The following is a 21474-nucleotide window of genomic DNA, read 5'->3' as shown; positions in this document are numbered from 1 at the left end:
GATGAATTGGCCAAATTGTCTGGCGCCAAGGAGAACAATGGCACGGATCCTGGCCCTTCATGACCTTCATGTCTGGTGTGAGTGGTGCCCACTGGTGTGTGTTCTGGGTGACAACTTCCTTCTGGAGTCCCTTTGGCTGCTGCTTCCCAGTGAACCTTTGGAGCCCACAAACCAGGGGAAGCGGAGCTGTGGCTCCAGGTGGTGTCAGATCCACCAGTCTGTGGGATGTAAACACTGGGAGCAGTCAAGTACAACATTCCTTGTTTTGCTAGAGTGGACATGCAAGGGGATGTTTGGTCCAGCTAGTCAAAACTTCCTGTTCCTCCTGGCCTGGAGCATCCTTCCTTGCATGGGACTAGTGGGCGGGCGTGACCTTCCCAGACGTGGGAAAAGGCCAAGGCATGCTGCCACTCTCTCTCTTTTCCATCTTCCTTTCACCTGGACTGGACTGCTGCCAGCCAGAAGTCTCCCAGGTCATCTCCCATATGGGGTGTAACTTTAAGCCTAAAGCCTGCCTTCAGGGATCATACTCTGCCTGATCATGCGTAAAACTACTTTATGTTACTTATGAATAAGACTGTTGTGTCTTTATTCTTTTAGGAGGGATCAAAGGGATCTTACCAGGAGTAATAGAACATATCTCAATCTGGGCAAGCCAGATTGAATTGTTTATTGTCTTAAGAGGCTCACATGAGTCTGCAACCAGCTTTCTGCTGCGTAAGAAGGAGAATGCACTCTGCTATATAAAGAAACTTGCTAGCGCAAGCCAATGCTCAGGGGTGAAGGGACCAACAATACCTGCAGCGTCACAGGTTTCCCACCCCTTCCACTAATGCAAGCTTGTGCTGCTAATGCACTCAGCCACAAAGACTCCCTGGCCATTGCCCAGAGAAGGCAGAGCCTGTGTTGTCCAATGTTCTGCAGTTTCTGCCTCCTGAAGTGGGCAAGGACTATTGCCCGAGGGCTGGTGGGTGGCAGCAGGCTGCCACGAGAGCCTATGAGAGGGTGCAGGTGTTGCTGCTGGCTGTGATGCCGATGGGCTTGCCTGGGAGTAAGCAGAGGCACAGCAGCCTCTTCCTCCCGCTTGACCAGAGACCCCATAAGAGGACAGGAAGCTGTCCAGCACTGACGCACATCCACACACATCCTTTTAATTAGGGGGGCGGGGTTGGTCCATGTTTCCTGCCACCTCTGATACGAAGCGAAGAGCAGAGCGCATGAGCTGCTGCAGTCTCCAATCCCCAAACAGCTTGTTGCTGTCTCTGAGTCAGGATTTCTGCTTCTGCATTTAGAAGTCTACTCTCAGGCCTCCTCACCTTTGCTCACACACCTGGAAACCGCTCGCTCTCTTAAGACTGCTGGCTGCTTGTGGGCATCGCTTCCTGCTTGCTGCTGCTCTTGGGGCTCCAGAGTGGTGGCAAACCTTGGGCAGCTGCTGCCTGAGCATCCCTCTTCGCGGGCCCTTGAGTGCTCGCACCCCGAGAGGATTTTTGTGCGCTCTTGGGAGGCTGGCCACTGGGAGTGGGGCCAGTCTTCTGAGCCGCCTGTTGCTGGAGCCAGCGGCGCATGTGTGCCAGGCCCCGCCCATACTGGAGCTCCCGCAGGAGCTGCTCCTTCTGCTCTCTCAGCTGCTGCCGGAAGGCTTTCAGGCCTTTAGCTCGCTGGATGAGGCCGAGGAGCTCGTTGCGCAGCCGCCTGTTCTCCTCCTTCACTCGGTTGGTGTGCTGGATGAGGCTGCGCACGGCTTCCTTCTCGGCCTTCCTGGCCAGGGCCTGGACCTTCTGCTCCGCCTGCACCTCGTACTCCGCCTTCTGGTGCAGGTACTTGCTCTTGAGCAAGCGCATTTCCTCCGAGTGCCGGATCTTCATGGCCAGCAGCTCCTTCTCCAGCTCCCGGATGCGGATGAGCTGCTCGGACTGCAGCTCCTTGAAGGGCTTGAGCTCCTCAACCTCCTTGGTCATGAGGGAGAACTTGGTCTCCATCTCAATCAGTTGGCTCCTCATCTCTGTCTCCTTGTCCGTGTACTGGGAGGTCAGCTCCTCCTTCTGCTTCAGGACACTGGTGAGGTCAAAGAGGTTCTGCTCATTGAGGGTGGTGATGGCGTCCTGGCACCGGGCAGCGCGCCTGTTCAGGTAGCTCAGGTAGGCCTTGCTGTTCTGCCGGATCTCCTGCGCTTCCTTGTCCAGGAACTCGTTCCTGCTCTGGAACTGGTCCACCCATTGCGTGTAGGTGTGGATGTGCTCTGCCAGGATGAGGGACTCCTTCTTCAGGGACTGCTCTTGCTCCGTCAAGAGCGGCCCAGTCGTGCTCTGGCTCTTGCCGATGCTCTTCCGAGCTTTGGACCTGGTCTTCTTTGTCGCCATGCTGTGGCAGGGGCTGCCCTCTCAGGCACTGACAAAAGAGAAATGCAGTGGGATTTTATTTTAAATGTTTTGGTACCACGTTCTGAGGTCCTGAAGTCCTCAGTCAATTTTCTAAAAGCAGCAACATACAAACAGTCAGTTTCAATATAAATGGAACTTTTATGAGCCATCATTTGAACTGTTGATGATATTTTGGATCTGCACTGAACCAGCACCATTACCCATGTGCCATGGACTGGTTGGACACAAAGGAATAGGGGGAGGAACCAGTTGGGGAACCACCAAGGGAGGAAGGCTCAGAGTCGGCGGCTTGGTGGTGAGATGCCAATGAGTGGTCGGAGGGTGAAGAGGGAGCAGACTGGGAGGAGGAGGAGGAGGAGGAGGAAGAAGTGGCAGAAGCAGAAGAGGTGCCGAGGTTTAGTGAGCAGGGGGGAGGGGGGAGGGGTCTGTGGCAGAGGGAAGTCTAGAATCAGAATCAGAAGCGTAAGCAGGAGAGTGGGCTGAGGGAGGCCAAGAGGCAGACATGAGTCAGGCTGGTGAAGAAACACAAGTGTCTTCTACGCACACACACCCTGCTGTGACAAGATTCCTCCTCCCTAGTCTCCCAGGATCAGGAGAGGCATGAAGCAAGAGGAGTATAGGCAGAAACGCAGGTGTTGTCTCAGATTGCTTGGGAAGGACCTGGCAGAGGAAGGCCCTTAGCTGTGGGAAGGTGGGGACTTTCAGGCTCCACAACTGTCTCATAAGGATCAGACCTACCAAGGAAGACTTGCTGTGCTCTTTAGGCTTGGCTCTCCTGTGCAGATCCTTTTTTTTTCTAATCAAGAGTTAACTTCACCTGCTCTGTGTGATTTACTGCTTGCTGGCTCCCTCCTGACATCACATGAGAATGGACAGAAGCATTTGAGGCATGTATAAAAAGAGTTGGAGAGAGAGGGAACTGGGTGCCCCCCCCCGGAGCTTTCCATGAGCAAGGGGCTGTTGGCCAGATACGGGGCTGGAGGGGGAGCTGCTCCATAGCACTCAGTCCATAAGGATGTAGTCAGCATATCTCTTTCTTGAGCTGAGCACTTGAAAAATGCAGCTATGCCAGAATGCATGATCTGAGAGATTTTGTTCTGGGCATCTCAGAAGCTAGCTCAGAACCTGATTAGGGCTTTGTGCTGAAGCTTCTTCGATTAATTGGGTTTTCACTGTGCATTATGTTAACTTAAAATTTATTAAAATACAATGAAGGGATGGGGCAAAAGGTAAATGCCGTCTATTGAGTTTTGGGGACAGAGAAGCTAAGGGGTTTCCCTGTTGTTTCTCAGGCTGCGACATCCTTAATTATATCAAAAGACACTTTCACCAGTGGTGGTTGTGTGGATCTTGGTTCTTGGCTTTTGTGAGTATAAGGAACTGCTAATCCACCTAAGACAATTTCCCAGATGTTTCCTTTCAACACACAAACACCTGAAGACTCCCTTTTATGCTGGACTCCCTTTTCAGACAGAAATCTTTCAAAGTTATTAGAGGTAAATTCACCTCCTCTTTTTGATTGCACTCCAGTTATCTTTGCATCATATTTTGCTTTCACCCAGTTTACAAAATTCTCAAACCTCTATTTAGCTTCTCCTTTAACAAATAAATGAACCCAAAATGCAAGAATTTGGCAACAGTTGTAAGATTAAATTTAGCTCCTTACAGAGTTTCCTGGAATGGATTTGCTCAATCTATATGCAGACGTTCTAGAACTTGCTTAGGATTTCTTTCACATTTTGTGTTAATTGGAGCTGTTGTTGATTTACACTCCCTCAGCAATTACAGAGTTTACCTTTACAATGTCGGCAGAGAAACACCATTTTTTCCTCTGTAATTTTCTTTCTCTATCTGTAGATTTGTAATCCAAATGTTTCCTGAGGCAATTTCTTTTAAGGTGATTTTCTGATCCACAGTTGTAGCACCTACAAATTCCATAAACTTTCAACATGTTGTCACTCTTTCTTTCTTCTACATTCACTTCTTTATCTTGGCTTGTTGAAACAGCTCTCTGCCATCTTTCCTTGCTCCTGTCTTCTTTCTCACTTTGAAATTCTTTAAAGTAGTCCAAACTTCTTTTGCAGTTAACAGCCCTCTAACAGTCAGTAATTGGCTGTCTTCCAGATCAGCAATTATTGTGACTCTTGCTCTCTCCTCTCTGTGAAGCCATTCAGGAGAAGGTAAAGGTAAAATGGTAAAGGACCCCAGACGGTTAAGTCCAGTCAAAGGCAATTATGGGTTTGCGGCGCTCATCTCGCTTTCAAACTGAGGAAGCTGGCGTTTGTCCACAGACAGCTTTCCAGGTCATGTGGACAGCAGGACTAAACCGCTTCTGGAGCAACGAGACACCGTGACAGTAACCAGAGCGCATGGAAACACTGTTTACCTTTCCACTGGAGTGGTACCTATTTATCTACTTGCACTTTTTTTGGGTGTGCTTTTGAACTGCTAGGTTGGCAGAAGCATGCTGAGAGCAACAGGAGCTCACCCCGTTAAGTGAATTTGAAATGCCGACCTTCTGATCAGCAAGCCCAAGAGGCTCAGTGGTTTAGACTGCAGTGCCACTCCCTTCTCAGGAGAAGAAGGGTCTGAAGGTGGGTCATTAATACAGGGTCCAATAAACCTTCTCTCCAGAGCAGTATCTCCATCTTGACACACCAACTGGCATAATTATTTTCTGTTAGTTTCTCCATACTCAGAGACACAGACATTGTGAAACTTGCTTGCTCCCTCTTCCTGCAGTTAAACGTTCTGCAGCTTCCACAACCACTTAGCCACATAGGATTCACAGACCCCCGTTTGCCTTTGGGTTATCTGCAAAATCTTCCTTGACTGTGATGACTTCAGATTGCTGGTTTCCAAAGTGTGGGATTGACTTCAAGAATTCGCTTGTTGCTCTCTAGCGCCACCTGCTGGCCATAACCTTTGTTGGTTGTGCTGAAGTAACCACTTCACACAGAAGCTGAGGAAGATGAGTTCTTAATTCAGAGGTAGCATTTAGATGAGCAAACAGGCAACCAGTCTAATGTAAGGATTCAACACAAAGTCTCTCTCTCTCTCACACACAAGAGGGTGCAGTCTTTTAAGTACAAGAAAATGGTGTAGTTGTTGCAGGAGTCCAAGGTTGCTTTTCTGTCACTTTGATCTCCTGAAAGACCAACTAAGTCAGTTCTTGGTATGAGCTTTCGTGTGCATGCACACTTCTTCAGATACACTGAAACAGAAGTTTCCAGACCCTTCTATATAGTGAGAAGGTGGGGAGGTGTATTACTCAGAAGGGTGGTGGGAATGGGTGATTGGCAGATAGCTGTGATGAGCCTGTTGACGACTCTTAACGACTGCAATAGGTCTTACAGGAAAAAGCAAGGGGTGAAAAGGTGAAAAATGGCTTTGTCATGTATAATGAGATAAGAATCCAAGGTCTTTGTTCAGACCAGGTTTCTCCATGGTTTTAAGTTTGGTGATAAGTTGTAATTCAGCAGCTTCTCTTTCCAGTCTATTTCTGAAATTCCTTTGTAGTAAAACAGCTACTTTGAGATCTTGTATAGAATGTCCTGGGAGATTGAAGTGTTCTCCTACTGGTTTCTCTGTCTTGTGATTCCTGATGTCCGATTTATGTCCGTTTATTCTTTGGCGTAAGGTCTGGCCTGTTTGTCCAATATAGAGAGCTGAAGGACACTGTTGGCATTTTATGGCATACACAATGTTAGACGATGAGCAATTAAATAGTCCCGAGATGGTATGTGTGATGTTGTTGGGGCCAGTAATGGTGTTGTCCGGGTGTATGTGGCAGCAAAGCTGGCATCTGGGTTTATTGCAGGCTCTGGTGCCAGTGTCCGCGTTAAGTCTGGTTGTAGTATTATTGTGGGTTAGGAGTTGTTTAAGACTGGGTGGCTGTCTGTAGGCAATGAAAGGTCTTCCTCCCAGAGCTTGAGAAAGAGAACTGTCATTGTCCAGGAGAGGTTGCAGATCTCTGATGATGCGTTGTACTGTTTTAACTTGGGAGCTGTATGTGATGACTAGAGGTGTTCTGTTATTTTCTTTTTTGGGTCTGTCTTGCAGCAAGTTCTCTCTGGGTATCAGTCTGGCTCTGTTGATCTGTTGTCTAACTTCATCTGTTGGGTATTTTAGTTCTAAAAAGGTTTGCTGTAGATCTCTTAGGTGAGAGTCTCTGTCTGTAGAATTGGAACAGATGCGGCTGTAACGTAGTGCCTGGCTATATACAATGGACTGTTTGGTATGTTTGGGATGGTAGCTAGAGGCATGTAGATATGTTTGTCGGTCAGTTGGTTTACGGTATAAGGTGGTGTCTATGTGCCCATCCTGTATTTTTATAGTAGTGTCCAAAAAATGTATTTCTTGCATAGATCAACAGATCAACAACAGATCAACAGAGCCAGACTGATACCCAGAGAGAACTTGCTGCAAGACAGACCCAAAAAAGAAAATAACAGAACACCTCTAGTCATCACATACAGCTCCCAAGTTAAAACAGTACAACGCATCATCAGAGATCTGCAACCTCTCCTGGACAATGACAGTTCTCTTTCTCAAGCTCTGGGAGGAAGACCTTTCATTGCCTACAGACAGCCACCCAGTCTTAAACAACTCCTAACCCACAATAATACTACAACCAGACTTAACGCGGACACTGGCACCAGAGCCTGCAATAAACCCAGATGCCAGCTTTGCTGCCACATACACCCGGACAACACCATTACTGGCCCCAACAACATCACACATACCATCTCGGGACTATTTAATTGCTCATCGTCTAACATTGTGTATGCCATAAAATGCCAACAGTGTCCTTCAGCTCTCTATATTGGACAAACAGGCCAGACCTTACGCCAAAGAATAAACGGACATAAATCGGACATCAGGAATCACAAGACAGAGAAACCAGTAGGAGAACACTTCAATCTCCCAGGACATTCTATACAAGATCTCAAAGTAGCTGTTTTACTACAAAGGAATTTCAGAAATAGACTGGAAAGAGAAGCTGCTGAATTACAACTTATCACCAAACTTAAAACCATGGAGAAACCTGGTCTGAACAAAGACCTTGGATTCTTATCTCATTATACATGACAAAGCCATTTTTCACCTTTTCACCCCTTGCTTTTTCCTGTAAGACCTATTGCAGTCGTTAAGAGTCGTCAACAGGCTCATCACAGCTATCTGCCAATCACCCATTCCCACCACCCTTCTGAGTAATACACCTCCCCACCTTCTCACTATATAGAAGGGTCTGGAAACTTCTGTTTCAGTGTATCTGAAGAAGTGTGCATGCACACGAAAGCTCATACCAAGAACTGACTTAGTTGGTCTTTAAGGTGCTACTGGAAGGAATTTGTTTTGTTTTGACTATGGCAGACCAACACGGCTACCTATCTGTAATTTGATCTCCTGGTAGCAGAGGATGCTTCCTAGCAGAAAGTTCTCCAGCTGTAATCCTCCTGCTGCAGGTCCTTGACAAAATGCTTGACATTCACACTATCTCCTCAACCTCCGACAAACTCCGCATTCTCCTCTCAGACCCAACTCTACACCTCTGCTAGCTTGCACACACAGTTCCCTTTTAAGAAGACTGTTCACGAGACTCACAAGACACAAGACAGTGACTCAGAAGCTGGACTTTAGTTCTAGTCACCTGTTTCACAGCTGTCGCAGTTAACTCCTTCATGTAATTTATCCTTTGTAAAATACACAATTGTAACACATATATCAACAATGACTTTTTGAGCAACCTTTTTGGAGACGCACCATAGCTCAGTGGTAGACTGCCTGCTTTGCATGTGGAAAGAGAAAGAAAGAAAGAAAGAAAGAAAGAAAGAAAGAAAGAAAGAAAGAAGAGAGCCAGGTCTCATCCCTGACATCTCACCTAGCAGGTGGTGAGAAAGACCCTTCTCTGCCTGAGGTTTGGGAGAGCTGGTGCTAGGCTCAAAAACAGGCTATTCTGGGCTGGATGAACCTGACCAAACAGGTGCCAAACAATGATGGCACTTGTCACACAAATCCAAGCAGACTTTAGGCTTGTTCTGAGGCAGCAGGTGTCCCCCCCCCCCGCTTGCTGAGAAATAAAGGTAGCCATTTAACAGAGTCACCCATATCCCTTGCTTCTTTAGTGCCTGGCCACTATGTCTTGTCTTAACACTGCAAGGACTAACAATGAGATTGTGGTCTGAAGATAAGTAAGAATATACCTATCCTGCCCTGTGCTGTGCTGAGGTGCAAAGGAGCTCTGCTTCAATGCATTTCTGTTTGCACCATTTCTGAAGCTGGGACGGGGTGGGCAGCCACCAAGCAGCTGTGAGAGACTCTGAGGCTGAGAGGGTGGCAAGGGCTGAAGGAGTGGGTCTTTCCTCACCTTTCCTCCAAGCAATGGGTGCTGGTGGTGCTGGCAGTGGGGACACGTACGGAGAACGGAGGTTTCTGTTAATATGGGCCCTGCTAGCCCTGAGGAACCATCATCACCAGCAATCCTCAGCAAAGAGCAGAGCAGCCGCCCTGAATGGCAAGCTCAATTCTGGGCCACTTTGTAGAAATGTCTTGGACATTTTTGCCCCATCAGAGTGTCAGTCATGCGAGACTTTGGCCTCTTGGATGATGAACCCTCCTGAAAAGCTTAAAGGCAAAAAAGACACTAAAGAGAAGAACTCTGGTATCACAATGGAGGTAGAATCACCACATTGTTGAAAATGGAAGGTGTCCAAAGAACAGAAGACCATCAGAATCATGTGCTCAAAAGAAGAGCACCTGCGTCACAATGGAGGTGGAATCCCCACAGTGCTGAAAACGGAAGGTATCCAAGGAGGAATAGAGGAGCCCTGCTGTTCTAGGCCAAAGGCCCCCCCCCCAGCCCTGACCACTTTGTCCACTCAGGAATAATTTGGAACGCTTCTCCAAAGCTACATAATTCTTCAAGATGGGAGACCATCTTCCTGCGAGTCCCAGACGACCTGCTCCCTGCCCAGGGGTGTCCTTAAGGCTTTGCTAATTTGGCCCCCACCAAGGGTGCTGGCCTGGGGGAAGCAAAAATCACATTGCTACTTGGCCCCCCTGGGTTGCTGGTGGGCCAAGGGCAGTGGGAGAGCAGAGGTGATCTTACTGGAACTTGAAGACTGGGCAGGTGAGGGGCTTACTTCTGAGTAAATGGGCCCAGGAGTAGGTGTGCAAGAGAAGCTGCAGGAGATAGTGGTGGAGGAGAGGAAAACTGAGACAGACAAAGAAAGCTGTTTTGTTGATTAAAGAAATAAATGCCTTATGGTTGGAGAAGATGGGGCACGATCATAAATGGTGGGCTTCAAAGGGAGAGAAATGAATGCATAGCAAGAAACTTCAGGGTCACTAATAACTGATGTGAGGAAGAATTGGAAAAAGTGCAGAATTGAGGACTATAATATTAAGAACTGATAGAATCCTGGGAAAGAATTGAAATTGACGAGAAATGGACAGTTCTGGACTAGGAGAATAAGAAATTAATAACCACTTTTGGACTTTTTGACAGAAAAAGATGAATCTGTGGTGTCTGAGAAGAACTGTGTTTGGCAGACTGCTTAGCAACTCTTTAATGTAATATAGCTAGGTGTTTTCCTGTAGTGTATGCTTCAAATAATTTGAATCATTTGAATCATTATAATATATATAATTGGCAGATGGAGAATTAGAAGCCCCTCTTTCTTCTTCTTCTTGGGGGGCCCAAGTGGGAGGGAGAGATAGAAAGGATCTTGGGGGGCGGGAGAAGAAACAGAAGCTTCCAGGTGAAAGCAGGGAGGCTCTACCTTTCTGTGAATGGATAAAGACAGGATGTGATTGTGACAGATGGCTTTTGTATTCCCTTTCTTGCCTTTCTATCGCTTGATTTTTTTCCTCTTATCATTTTAGTTCTTTTCATTTCTTTTCTTCAGATTAGTTTGACTTTTATTGTATTGTTCCAAAAGTCCAGTGCCTGCCCCTCTCCCTGCCAAGTGGTGGCAAGAACCCATGGGCATCTCAGGCACCCACACAGGATCTGTGCCCCTTTGGAGAATAGAAGATACGGTGGAGACTGTCGTGCTTGAAGAAATCTGGTTTATTCACCTATTTACACCTTCAGTCTGCATGGAGGGAGTCCAGAACCTACAGCATGGAAGACACAAGATTTGCCCACCCTGGAAGAATGGCAGATGCAAGTAATAGACTATATGGAGATGGCAGAAATGACTGGCAGAATCCGAGACCTGGGAGAAGAGTCGGTGGAAGAGGACTGGAAGAAGTTCAAAGACTATTTACAGAAGCATTGTAAATTGTTTGAATGTTAAAATGATGTTGGACATAAAGATAATTGGGCATTAGTGACATGGTTAAAAGGAGTATGCAAAGATGATTAAAAAGGAAAGGGGGAAAGACCAGAGTAATATTATGTCAGATGTATATAAAGTGGTACAAGGGATTAAGTTATAAAGAATAGGTAAAAATTGATGCGAAAAGAGAAAAATTGGAGACATAATAGGTTGAAACATATAATTATAAATGACGTTTGAAAGAGGGTAAGGATTTGCTGAACTCGATTGTGTAAAGGGGAACACAAAAAAGGGAGATGTGAGGAAGTCAAGAAAGAGGGTTATAGAATTATGAAGTGGAAAATTGGATTTTTCTTTCTAAGGTTTTTATTGTTTTTTCTTTTTTCTGCTTTTTAGATGTATTTCTTTTTGCTGTATGTCTGTATTATTTTTCTATTACCTATGTTCTTTTTTTCTCTTTTTTGTAAAATCTTAATAAATATCTTTTTTTTTAAAAAAAGAACTTACAGCATGGCCCACAGCATGGCAGCAGGCAACCTTTCATCTCCCCTGCCAAGATGGATCTCAGCCCCTCTTCCTCCTCCTCCTCCTCCTCCTCCCAAGGAATCCCTGCTTCAAAACTCACTTTTCCTGTCCCCTCAAACACCCCTTTGTGACATCAGACTCCGCAGGCCAAAGGATCCTTTTTTGACGGCTCATTCACACCTTTTTGGCATGCTAACTGGTTTGCCCACTAAACAGCAACAACAAACAGGTTTGCTCTTCCCACAGCCAGCCAGGCTGGTTTGCATACCCAGCCCAGGAATTCCTTCACAGCCTGCATTCTCCCTTCATACCACAAATAATCAAAATTTATTAATATCTTGGGTTTGTTGTTGTTTAGTCATTTAGTCGTGTCTGACTCTTCGTGACCCCCTGGACCAGAGCACGCCAGGCACTCCTGTCTTCCACTGCCTCCGCAGTTTGGTCAAACTCATGCTGGTAGCTTCGAAAACACTATCCCACCATCTCGTCCTCTGTCCTCCCCTTCTCCTTGTGCCCTCCATCTTTCCCAACATCAGGGTCTTTCCCAGGGAGTCTTCTCTTCTTATGAGGTGGCCAAAGTACTGGAGCCTCGGCTTCAGGATCTGTCCTTCCAGTGAGCACTCGGGGCTGATTTCCTTCAGAATGGAGAGGTTTGATCTTCTTGCAGTCCATGGGACTCTCAAGAGTCTCCTCCAGCACCAGAATTCAAAAGCATCCATTCTTCGGCAATCAGCCTTCTTGATGGTCCAGCTCTCACTTTCCATACATCACTACTGGGAAAACCAGAGCTTTTACTATACAGACCTTTGTTGGCAAGGTGAGGTCTCTATGTATGTCTCTATGTCTCTGATGTTTACCCACATCTATAACGGTATTCTCTGTCAATTCCCCCGCCCCCCTTCTCTCTAACAAATGAGTACAGCTGCAAAGCAGCAGAGGTTTAGGGTGAGAGTTCTCCTTTCCGGGCTGACCAGTTCGACAGCAAAGGCAGAAGCCGCCTTCTTGATTGTTGGACTGGCTATTGGCAGAGATGGAGAATGCGGGGCTGCGGTCCCGGGTGCCTTTTGGGAGGGAGCCCACGACAGGCTGCGGAGACCCCTGGGTGGCGGGACGGCCCGAGGCCCAGGCCCCTCTCCCCTGGGGTCTCCCCGGCTCCAGCCCCCCAGCCCCTCTGGGCATGCAGGGAAGGGACAGAGAGAGGACCGCAAAGCCCGGCTTAGCCAAGCAGTCCCAGCGCCTCCCCGGCTGAGACGCCGTCCCGTCCTGCTTGCCCGGCGGCGGGTTCCCGCTTCTGGCCGAGATGCCGCTCCTCTTTCTGGCCAAGGGAGGGAAGAGCTCGGAGCCCAGATCTGGGTTCTTGTTTCCTTTCTGTTCTTGTTCTTTTTTTAAATAGGGCTTTATTGAAATTAACACAAAAAGCATACAGAAGAATTGCCCCAAAAGGCAAAAAAGAGAGAGAAGATAAATCTTATTACATTACATTACATCACGATATGTTCTTCTTTAATTTCTATTGACTTCCCGTCACCCCACCATGAATCCACCACTTGATCGATCTAATTCTAGAGCACTGTATATTTCTGTTTTATTTGGTTAAATTTCATCAAAATTATGAAATCTTCTAATTATCCATCATACCGTGAAAGCCATTCAAAGGCTGCCATAGACATCACATTATGACAATAATCCTTTAAATATTTTTTAAATACATATCCCATTTCCTAATGAACGTTTGATCGGAGTGACTCCTCATTTTGTGTGTGGTTCTTGTTAAGTCGGCTGTGTTTTTATTTTGCATTTCTTTCGTTTTTCAATTCACCTTTATTGCTTTTTAAAAATAGAAATAACTTTCTTAACATAAAATCAAAGTTTCCGTGTCTTGCTGCTGTGCCTGTGTCCCTAGATCATAAGAAAGGAAAAGCAAGAGAGCTTCTGGATCCTCCGCCTCGTCCACCTTCGCCTTCGCTCCCCGTCTCGGCCGCCCGGCTTGGCAAGGGTTACGGGGAACGGGGCGGGATTCCTAGAGAGGACGGGAAAGGCAGGCGCAGCCGGAAGCCCCGCCCTCCGCGTCTCTTCCGGCCTGGCCGGCGACCGTCCGGTGAGTCTCTCTCTTTGGCCCCGGGCGGGGGCAGCCTGGCGCAGGGAGGGGCCGGGCTCGGAGGAGCCTCTTCCCCCAGCAGGGCTTCTGAAAGTCAGAGAGCTGCTTCTTTCCTTGGCCTCTGGCGGGAGGGCGGGTGGTCAAGAGAAATCGCCCTTCTTCCCCTCGGGGGATGCAAGAGCCCATAGAGAGCCCTTCAGAGGCTTCCCTCTGGAGGGGTAGGAGAGAAGAGCAGAGGCCGGGCAGAGCCTCTTGGCTGGGAAGCCGGATCTTGATGGCTCGGCTGCAGCTGGGTCCTCGCTGCCGCACAAAGGAAAGGAGGAGGAGGAGGAAGAACAACCCGGAACAAGGGCGCGCAAGCCGCCCTGTAGATCAAGACCACCCCCAGAAACATCAGACACACATCACAGAAAAGGCGGTCTAAAACAAAAATTTGAATGTTGTTTTTCCTGTTTGCCAGGTTATCTGACTGCCTTTCCTGATTTGTCTTTCCTGATAGTCTGTCACCCATTAAAATGCTGATTACTCAATTCCTGAGACAATGGGAAGGCTCCCTGACACCCCCCCCCTCCTTGCAGGGAAACATTGGGTCAGTTTGGGAATCAAAATGGTTCCAGGTTGGTCTTCCTGCGCTGATCTATGCAGGTGCTTGGTTGGTACACTTATGAACATTACCCTATACAGTGGTGCCCCGCAAGACGAACGCCTCGCAAGACGGAAAACCCACTAGACGAAAGGGTTTTCCGTTTTGGAGGCGCTTCGCAAGACGAATTTCCCTATGGGCTTGCTTCGCAAGACGACAGCCCATAGGGAAATCTCCGGGACAGTGGGGAAGCGCAGCTCGTCTTCCCCGCTGTCCTCGGACCTCCTCCGAAGCCTGGCGGCGGGGCGGGGACACCTCCTCCCGCCGCCGGGCTTCGGAAGGATGCTCCGATGCCGGGCGGCGAGGCGGGAACGCCTCCCCCCGCCGCCCGGCATCGGAACGATGTCCCGAAGCCGAGCGGCGGGGCGGGAAAGTCTCCCCCCGCCGCCCGGCATCGGAACGATGTCCCGAAGCCGAGCGGCGGGGCGGGAAAGTCTCCCCCCGCCGCCCGGCATCGGAACGATGTCCCGAAGCCGAGCGGCGGGGCGGGAACGCCTCCCCCCGCCGCCCGGCTTCGGGGCGGGAAAGCCTCCCCCCGCCGCCCGGCTTCGGGGCATCGTCCCGATGCCGGGCGGCGGGGCAGGAACGCCTCCCCCCGCCGCCCGGCTTCGGGGCATCGTCCCGATGCCAGGCGGCGGGGCGAGAAAGCCTCCCCCCGCCGCCTGGCATCGGAACGATGTCCCGAAGCCAGGCGGCGGGGCCGCGAAGCCTGGGCGCGCTGGCAACTCTCCGCAAGGAGCGCTCCCGCTGCTTGCGGAGAGGTCCGCGAAGCCTGTCCTGGACCTCTTCTGAAGGCAGGCGGGGGGCAAAAGTCTTTGTCCCCCCTGCTTGCCTTCCCAGGGGCTTTTAAATCGCCCGGACAGCAGAGAAATCCTCCGCTGTCCCGGGCGATTTTAAAATGCTGCCCGCCAGAAGAGGTCGGGGGAAGGCGGTTTCCATAGGAACGCATTAATTGATTTTCAATGCATTCCTATGGAAAACCGTGCATCGCAAGACGAAAAACTCGCAAGACGAAGAGACTTGCGGAACGAATTAATTTCGTCTTGCGAGGCACCACTGTATCTAAGACCTCAAAATTCCTATCACAGGTGTTCCATAGGGCGGGCGCCACTGCCAAGAAGTCCAGCCACTGCCTTAGCAGCCCTGTTTCCTCCGGGCCTTTTCTTCTGACCAGGTCCTGCAAGGCGGTGGAGGTGTAGAAGGAGAGTTCTCCTCCTGGACGGGCTCCCTTTCCTCACAGCACTTGCAGAAACCACCTTCTGGGCCGTTGGACCCGCGGTTGGTCTTGTCTGCTGAATCTGCTGGAGCCTCTCTTCGTCCACTCGGGAAGTCCCAAACTCACGGAGGGTTCAAGACCCACTGGTTTCCCTCACCTGCCTTAGCTGGCCAGGTGAAGCCATTCCCGGGATTGTGGCCCCTGTCGCATGCTGGCAGCTGCTAGAAGGCATGGGCGAGAGTTGGGTGCAGGGTAGGGACCAAAGGTGGACCAGGTACCCCAGAAGGAGCATGACGGGTCCCCTGCCAGAGGTTCTGCCCCTCCCCTAATACCCCACACACCCTAGAACAAGGATCATAGGAATAACCGAGGATACAAATAAGTCTTTGAGTCTTCTGAGTCTTCATGTTATTTGTATATAACAAAAATAGCACAATAAATGTGCAAGAATATCTTCAGCATGTGGTTTATTACTAGTGGTCAATATATGAGTTCTTGGTTCGTGAATTGGTTTAAACAGAAACAAAACAGCATGTTGTGGAGGCTTTAGGTGAGATTCCTTCATTGCACGGGGTTGGACTAAATGACCATCAGGGTCCCTTGCAGCTCTGATTCTATCAAATGGGAGATAGGATAGAACAGAGTTAACAGATAATGTTCTAGGGCTGGGTGATGTCTAGTTTTCAACATTGTAATATATATCATACCGATATATCACAGTGTCTGAAATAAGCCTGGAACTGTGGAGAAGCAAATGAAAACTAGCAACTGCTACTACTTAGGGGTCTAAAACGGATACATTTTTAATTACCATTAGCATATTGTTGCAGCAGTTATTTAATAGGACATATAATTTTAAAATTAGCACATTTTCTCTAAAGCTGTAGAAGTAATAAATAGCATAGATATCAAAGGTAAGGTAAGAGAATGTTCCCGCCAAAATTAATTACATTACTAAACAAGAAAAAAACAAATTCTCTGTCGCACTTTTAGTTGTTAAAATATTATTCACTATTGAGTCTTAATTGAATTTGTATATACATCCCACAACACCAGTTATTTGATTGTTTGCTAATTTTCCTTTATAAACCAGTTCAAACTAGAAAGAATGGACAAAATTTCACCAAACAAAAATGTATTAAATAAAATGCATATATTTTGCCAGGCCAGGAAAATTTGCATTTTGGTGTTCTCTGGCAACTGAGAGACACACAGAAGGCGAGAGGGGAGGAAAGAGGCTTGAACAACAGGACAAAGTTTATTTTATTTTATTAACGTAAGTAATAGCCTGAGAGGAGGGATGTGGGTGGCGCTGTGGGTTAAACCACAGAGCCTAGGAGTTGCCTATCAGAAGGTTGGCAGTTCGAATCCCTGCGACGGGGTGAGTTCCTGTTGCTCGGTCCCTGCTCCTGCCAACCTAGCAGTTCAAAAGCACGTCAAAGTGCAAGTAGATAAATAGGTACCACTCCAGCAGGAAGGTAAACGGTGTTTCTGTGCGCTGCTCTGGTTCGCCAGAAGCGGCTTAGTCATGCTGGCCACATGACCCGGAAGCTGTACGCCGGCTCCCTCGGCCAGTAAAGCGAGATGAGCGCCGCAACCCCAGAGTCGGTCACAACTGGACCTAATGGTCAGGGGTCCCTTTACCTTTAATAGCCTGAGAAGTAATAACCCCAGTTTCTTTTTCCATTGGACTAGCTGCTGCTTCCAAGAGAGCTCAGACTGAGGGCAGCAGCCGTTCAAAGGACAGGGCTGGGCAGCAACCGGGAAAGGGCTTTGGGGGAGGCAAGGAGGAAAGGGCTTCTTGCTCTGGCAAGGCCTCTGGCGAAAGTCTGGGATCAGGAGACGCCTGCAGGCAAACCCTGCCTCCCAAGAGAGCCTAGAGAAGGAGCAAGGAAGGGAGCAAGGGGCTCCCAGCAAGAAGCCCAGAGCCGCCTCGGACCAGCATCTCCCTCCGCCACTTACCAGCCTGGCACATGCATTGAAAACAAGAAGCTCATGGTGTCTCTGTTCTTGAGGAAAGTTCCTGGATGGCTGCTTTCTTCAGCACCTGCTCTTCTGGTTTGCTTCCCCTTGCAGGAGGCAGGGAAGCGCTGAGGTGGCAGAGCAACAGGGGCGGCAGGAATCACGAAAAGCAATGACCAGCTTCACAGTTTCCCCCACATGGTTACTTTTTACATAGGGCCAGCTCGCATTGTGATTTATGATATATTGCCACGTTGAATGCTATGAAACTGTTACCATGATGTGGACTTCAGGCTGGTTTTGGATGATGTGCCAATATATCACCCAGCCCTAGTCTGGAGCCCTTGTGGTTGTGCTTAGATTAAGTAAGAGTAATGGTGGAACGGATTCTCTCGAGGTGCTGGGCCCCTTCCTGGGAAGCTTTGAAGCAGAGGCTGGAGTGCCATGGATGCTTTAATTGAGATTCCTGCATTGCAGAGGGTTGGACCATAATCCTCAGGGTCTCTTCCAAGTCTGTGATTGTATGTCACTAGTATTATTTATCAGTTGTTGTAGTTTTATTTCAGTATTGATTGTTGAATGCTAAATTGGCTTCTAAGCAGTTGACAAACAACATTGGCCAGGGCACACCTGATCAGCTCCATCAATTGCACAATGAGGGTTCCCCCCTAAAACAGCGCACAGGGAGAAAAGAACACAACGTGGAGCTCTAGCCAGTTACACAAAGATTTCCATCATTAAAATACACAATAAAATTATTCCATTAAAATGTTAAATAAGCATTTTAAATAATTAAAATGTGCAGCAAAACAATCCCATTAAAACAACGCAGCAAAGAACAGGCAGAAAACAACAGAGCAGATATTTTTTATGCTATTTAAGACGAAGACCTTTTTCTTTTAGGGTGCAGTGTGTTTTGAAGATGTAGCTACTTGTTTCACAGATGAGGAGTGAGCGTTGCTGGATCCTGACCAGAGAGCTCTGCCTAAGGAAGTCATGGAGGAGAATCAGGGGATCATGGCCTCTCTTGGTAAGGCTCCGTTGGATCATAATATCTGTTTTTAAATTCAAGACATATATCTATGTGATGAACTTCCCACCTACAGAATCTGGGATTCTAACACCCCACCAGCTTACCTTGAATGGAAGGCTACCTACTGCTTTTCTCTGAATATTCTTCCTCCGGTTATGCCTTTTTAATCATGATCAGGCTGAACTTCCTAGGCCTTTTAAAATATAGACTGCAGAGTTGATGGGGAAGTGGAAGTAGCTTTTGTCAGGTTTTTTCTTTTTGCTTCCATCAGTTTTTGGTTGACCAAAGAGACAATTGACATTGGAGATGGAGTGGATTTCATGAGCCAAACAAAATCCATCCCAGGAACAGGCCAGACTTTTCAAATCTCAGGTTCCTATAAATAGGTCAGTGAATGCCAGTCAAAAAAGGCAGTGAACCCTGGAGTACAGAGCTTTCCAAACTTTTCATGTTGGTGACACATTTTTTAGACATGCATCATTTTGCAACACAGTACATTGGTACATCAGGTTAAGTACTTAATTCGTTCTGGAGGTCCGTTCTTAACCTGAAACTGTACTTAACCTGAAGCACCAATTTAGCTAATGGGGCCTCCTGCTGTTGCTGTGCCGCCAGAGCACAATTTCTGTTCTCATCCTGAAGCAAAGTTCTTACCTGAAGCATTATTTCTGGGTTAGCAGAGTCTGTAACCTGAAGTGTATGTAACCTGAAGCGTATGTAACCTGAGGTACCACTGTAATTCAGTTTTGCATCATTTCATGACACAGTAATTCAGTTTTACAAGCAACTAACCCCTTTCCAGCCCCAGGAGGAGCGTGGGGTGAGTTTGTGCGAAAGAGCTACACACTGTAGTTGACACGCTAATGTGTCGCAAGACACAGTGTGGAAAGCTCTGTAGTAAGGGCTCACGACTAATGCCCTCAGTTCTTCCTCTATCACAAGTGTTCATTAGCATTGTTCAATAATTTGGGGCTCCATTTCTTCCTGAGGCTCTAATCGGTTTCTCTCCTCGTTGCAGAAGGTGATGAATTGGAAATAAAGAAGGGAGGCCACCACAAAATCTGCACAGTGGAGAGGCCGTGTGGAGCGAACTTCAGCCAGAGCTCCCATATCACTTCCCATCGAATAAATCCTACTGGGGAGAAGCCCTATCAGTGCTTGGAATGTGGAAAGAGCTTAAGTAGTAAAGCAAGGCTCTTTTCCCATCAAAGAATTCATACAGGGGAGAAGCCCTATCAGTGCTTGGAGTGTAGAAAGAGCTTTCGTGTGAGGACCCATCTCATGACCCATCAAAGAATTCATACAGGGGAGGAACCATACCAGTGCTTGGAATGTGGAAAGAGCTTTAAAATAAGTGCAAATCTCCATCGACACCAGAAAGTTCACATTGGGGGAAAACCTCACCAGTGCTTGGAATGTGGAAAGAGCTTCCGTGAGAGGTCCCATCTTACAACCCATCAGATAATTCATACAGGGAAGAAGCCCTATCAGTGCTTAGAATGTGGAAAGAGCTTAAGTAGTAAAGAAAGGCTCTTTTCCCATCAAAGAATTCATACAGGGGAGAAGCCCTATCAGTGCTTGGAGTGTGGAAAGAGCTTTCGTGGGATTACCAATCTCATGACCCATCAAAGAATTCATACAGGGGAGGAACCATACCAGTGCTTGGAATGTGGAAAGAGCTTTAAAATTAGCGGAAACCTCCGTGAACACCAGAAAGTTCACACTGGAGAAAAACCATATCAGTGCTTGGAATGTGGAAAGAGCTTCAGTAGCAGCAGCTACTTCACTTCCCACCTAAGAATTCATACTGGGGAGAAACCATATCAGTGCTCAGAATGTGGAAAGAGCTTCCGACAGCGGTCCAATCTTACAGCACACCAGATAATTCACACAGGGGGGAAACCATATCATTGCTTGGAATGTGGGAAGGGCTTCCGTGTGAGGTCCTCTCTCACAGCACATCAAGTAATTCATACAGGGGAGAAACCATATCAGTGCTCAGAATGTGGGAAGAGCTTTAGCAGTAGCGCAAACTTATATCGGCATCAGAAAATTCACCGTGGGGAGAAACCACATCAGTGCTTGGAATGTGGGAAGGGCTTCTGTGAGAGGTCCACTCTCAAGGCCCATCAAGTAATTCATACAGGGGAGAAACCATATCGGTGCTTGGAATGTGGAAAGAGCTTCAGTGTGAAGGCCAATCTCTCAGCCCATCAAAGAATTCATACTGGAGATAAACCATATCAGTGCTTTGAATGCGGAAAGAGCTTTAATACAAGCACAAACCTCCATAGTCATCAAAGTATTCACCGTGGGGAGAAACCATTTCAGTGCCAAGAGTGTGGAAAGAGCTTTCTGCGGAAGCGTGGCTTCACTTCTCATCAAACAATTCATACAGGGGAGAGACCATTTCAGTGTTTGGAATGTGGAAAGAGCTTTAAGACAAACGCAAACCTCTATAGTCATCAAAGTATTCACCGTGGGGAGAAACCATTTCAGTGCCAAGAGTGTGGAAAGAGCTTTCTGTGGAAGCAGAATTTCACTTCTCATCAAAGAATTCATACAGGGGAGAAACCATTTCAGTGTTTGGAATGTGGAAAGAGTTTCAGTCGGAAGGGCAATCTCTTGACCCATCAAAGAATTCATATAGGGGGGAAACTATAGGTGAAGGGTTGTTGTTTACATCTTTATTGGTTTTTCTGTTGATTTACAACCACTCTTTTCATACACGTCAACATACACTATAAATAATTGAAATCTCTCAACATTCCACCATTGAACATGTATGCATAAACAAAAAATAAAATAAATATGTTACTTATCTACTGAACGTTGTTACTTTGTTTGCATTGGACTTCCTTCCACGTCTTACTAGGGCCCATAGAATTCTTTGTTGTATGCCTTTCCAGTTGTATCTAATCTTCTATTTACCGTTTCTACTGGTTATCTTTACAAGAGTCAATCTAGCCCAGTCAAAAAATGTAAATCGCCGCAGTAATCTTTCAGATATTTTTAAAAATTACTCCAATTGCTGTTAACTTTTTGGTGCTCTTGGTCTCTTAACTGCCCTGTCAGCTTATCCATCTCCACATATTCCATCAGTTTCGCTTGCCAGTCCCTCTTTGTTGGTATTATTATTATTATTATTATTATTATTATTATTATTATTATTTGGTCTTCTTTCCAGTTTTGTGCTGTCAATACTCTGGCTGCCGTGATGGCGTACATAAATAACTTCTTCAGCTCTTTGGGGATCTCATCCCCAATGATTCCTAGAAGGAAAGCTTCTGGCTTTTTTGGAAATGATAATTTAAACATCTTTTTTTAA

The 21474-nt window shown here is 47.4% G+C and overlaps 2 protein-coding genes across 4 annotated transcripts; one reads left to right on the top strand and one right to left on the bottom strand.

Moving 5' to 3' along the window:
* Nucleotides 1-1126: 1126 nt before the first annotated feature.
* On the bottom strand, nucleotides 1127-9121 carry LOC309350674 (coiled-coil domain-containing protein 166-like). The gene is made up of 2 exons (XM_081877712.1): nucleotides 8755-9121; nucleotides 1127-2391 (listed from the first exon to the last, which is right to left on the bottom strand). The coding sequence occupies exon 2, from the start codon at nucleotides 2361-2363 to the stop codon at nucleotides 1350-1352; it is 1014 nt and encodes a 337-aa protein (XP_081733838.1). The 5' UTR covers nucleotides 2364-2391; nucleotides 8755-9121; the 3' UTR covers nucleotides 1127-1349.
* Nucleotides 9122-13199: 4078 nt separating this feature from the next.
* Nucleotides 13200-20976, top strand: LOC309351211 (uncharacterized protein). 3 transcript variants are annotated; one of them, XM_081878606.1, is made up of 3 exons: nucleotides 13200-13292; nucleotides 18017-18143; nucleotides 19168-20976. In XM_081878606.1, the coding sequence occupies exons 2-3, from the start codon at nucleotides 18110-18112 to the stop codon at nucleotides 20808-20810; spliced, it is 1677 nt and encodes a 558-aa protein (XP_081734732.1). In that variant the 5' UTR covers nucleotides 13200-13292; nucleotides 18017-18109; the 3' UTR covers nucleotides 20811-20976. The 3 variants fall into 3 exon arrangements, with proteins under 3 accessions (XP_081734732.1, XP_081734730.1, XP_081734731.1); XM_081878604.1 differs by having other exon boundaries at nucleotides 13201-13292; nucleotides 19165-20976; XM_081878605.1 differs by lacking the exon at nucleotides 13200-13292 and adding an exon at nucleotides 15041-15325 and having other exon boundaries at nucleotides 19165-20976.
* Nucleotides 20977-21474: the final 498 nt, after the last annotated feature.

Source organism: Podarcis erhardii (genome assembly GCF_964252035.2).
Source record: "Podarcis erhardii genome assembly, chromosome: 10".
Classification (NCBI taxonomy): domain Eukaryota; kingdom Metazoa; phylum Chordata; class Lepidosauria; order Squamata; family Lacertidae; genus Podarcis; species Podarcis erhardii.
Note: the sequence above shows the minus strand (reverse complement) of the source record. Positions and strands in the feature narration are given on the sequence as shown.

What these genes read in the sequence shown, in the direction of transcription:
- LOC309350674 (XM_081877712.1), bottom strand. Translation starts at nt 2,363, where the DNA reads ATGGCGACAAAGAAGACCAGGTCCAAAGCTCGGAAGAGCATCGGCAAG.
- LOC309351211 (XM_081878604.1), top strand. Translation starts at nt 18,110, where the DNA reads ATGGAGGAGAATCAGGGGATCATGGCCTCTCTTG. An exon ending in GGGGATCATGGCCTCTCTTG is followed by an intron (nt 18,144 to 19,164) that starts GTAAGGCTCCGT and finishes TCCTCGTTGCAG; the next exon opens with AAGGTGATGAATTGGAAATA.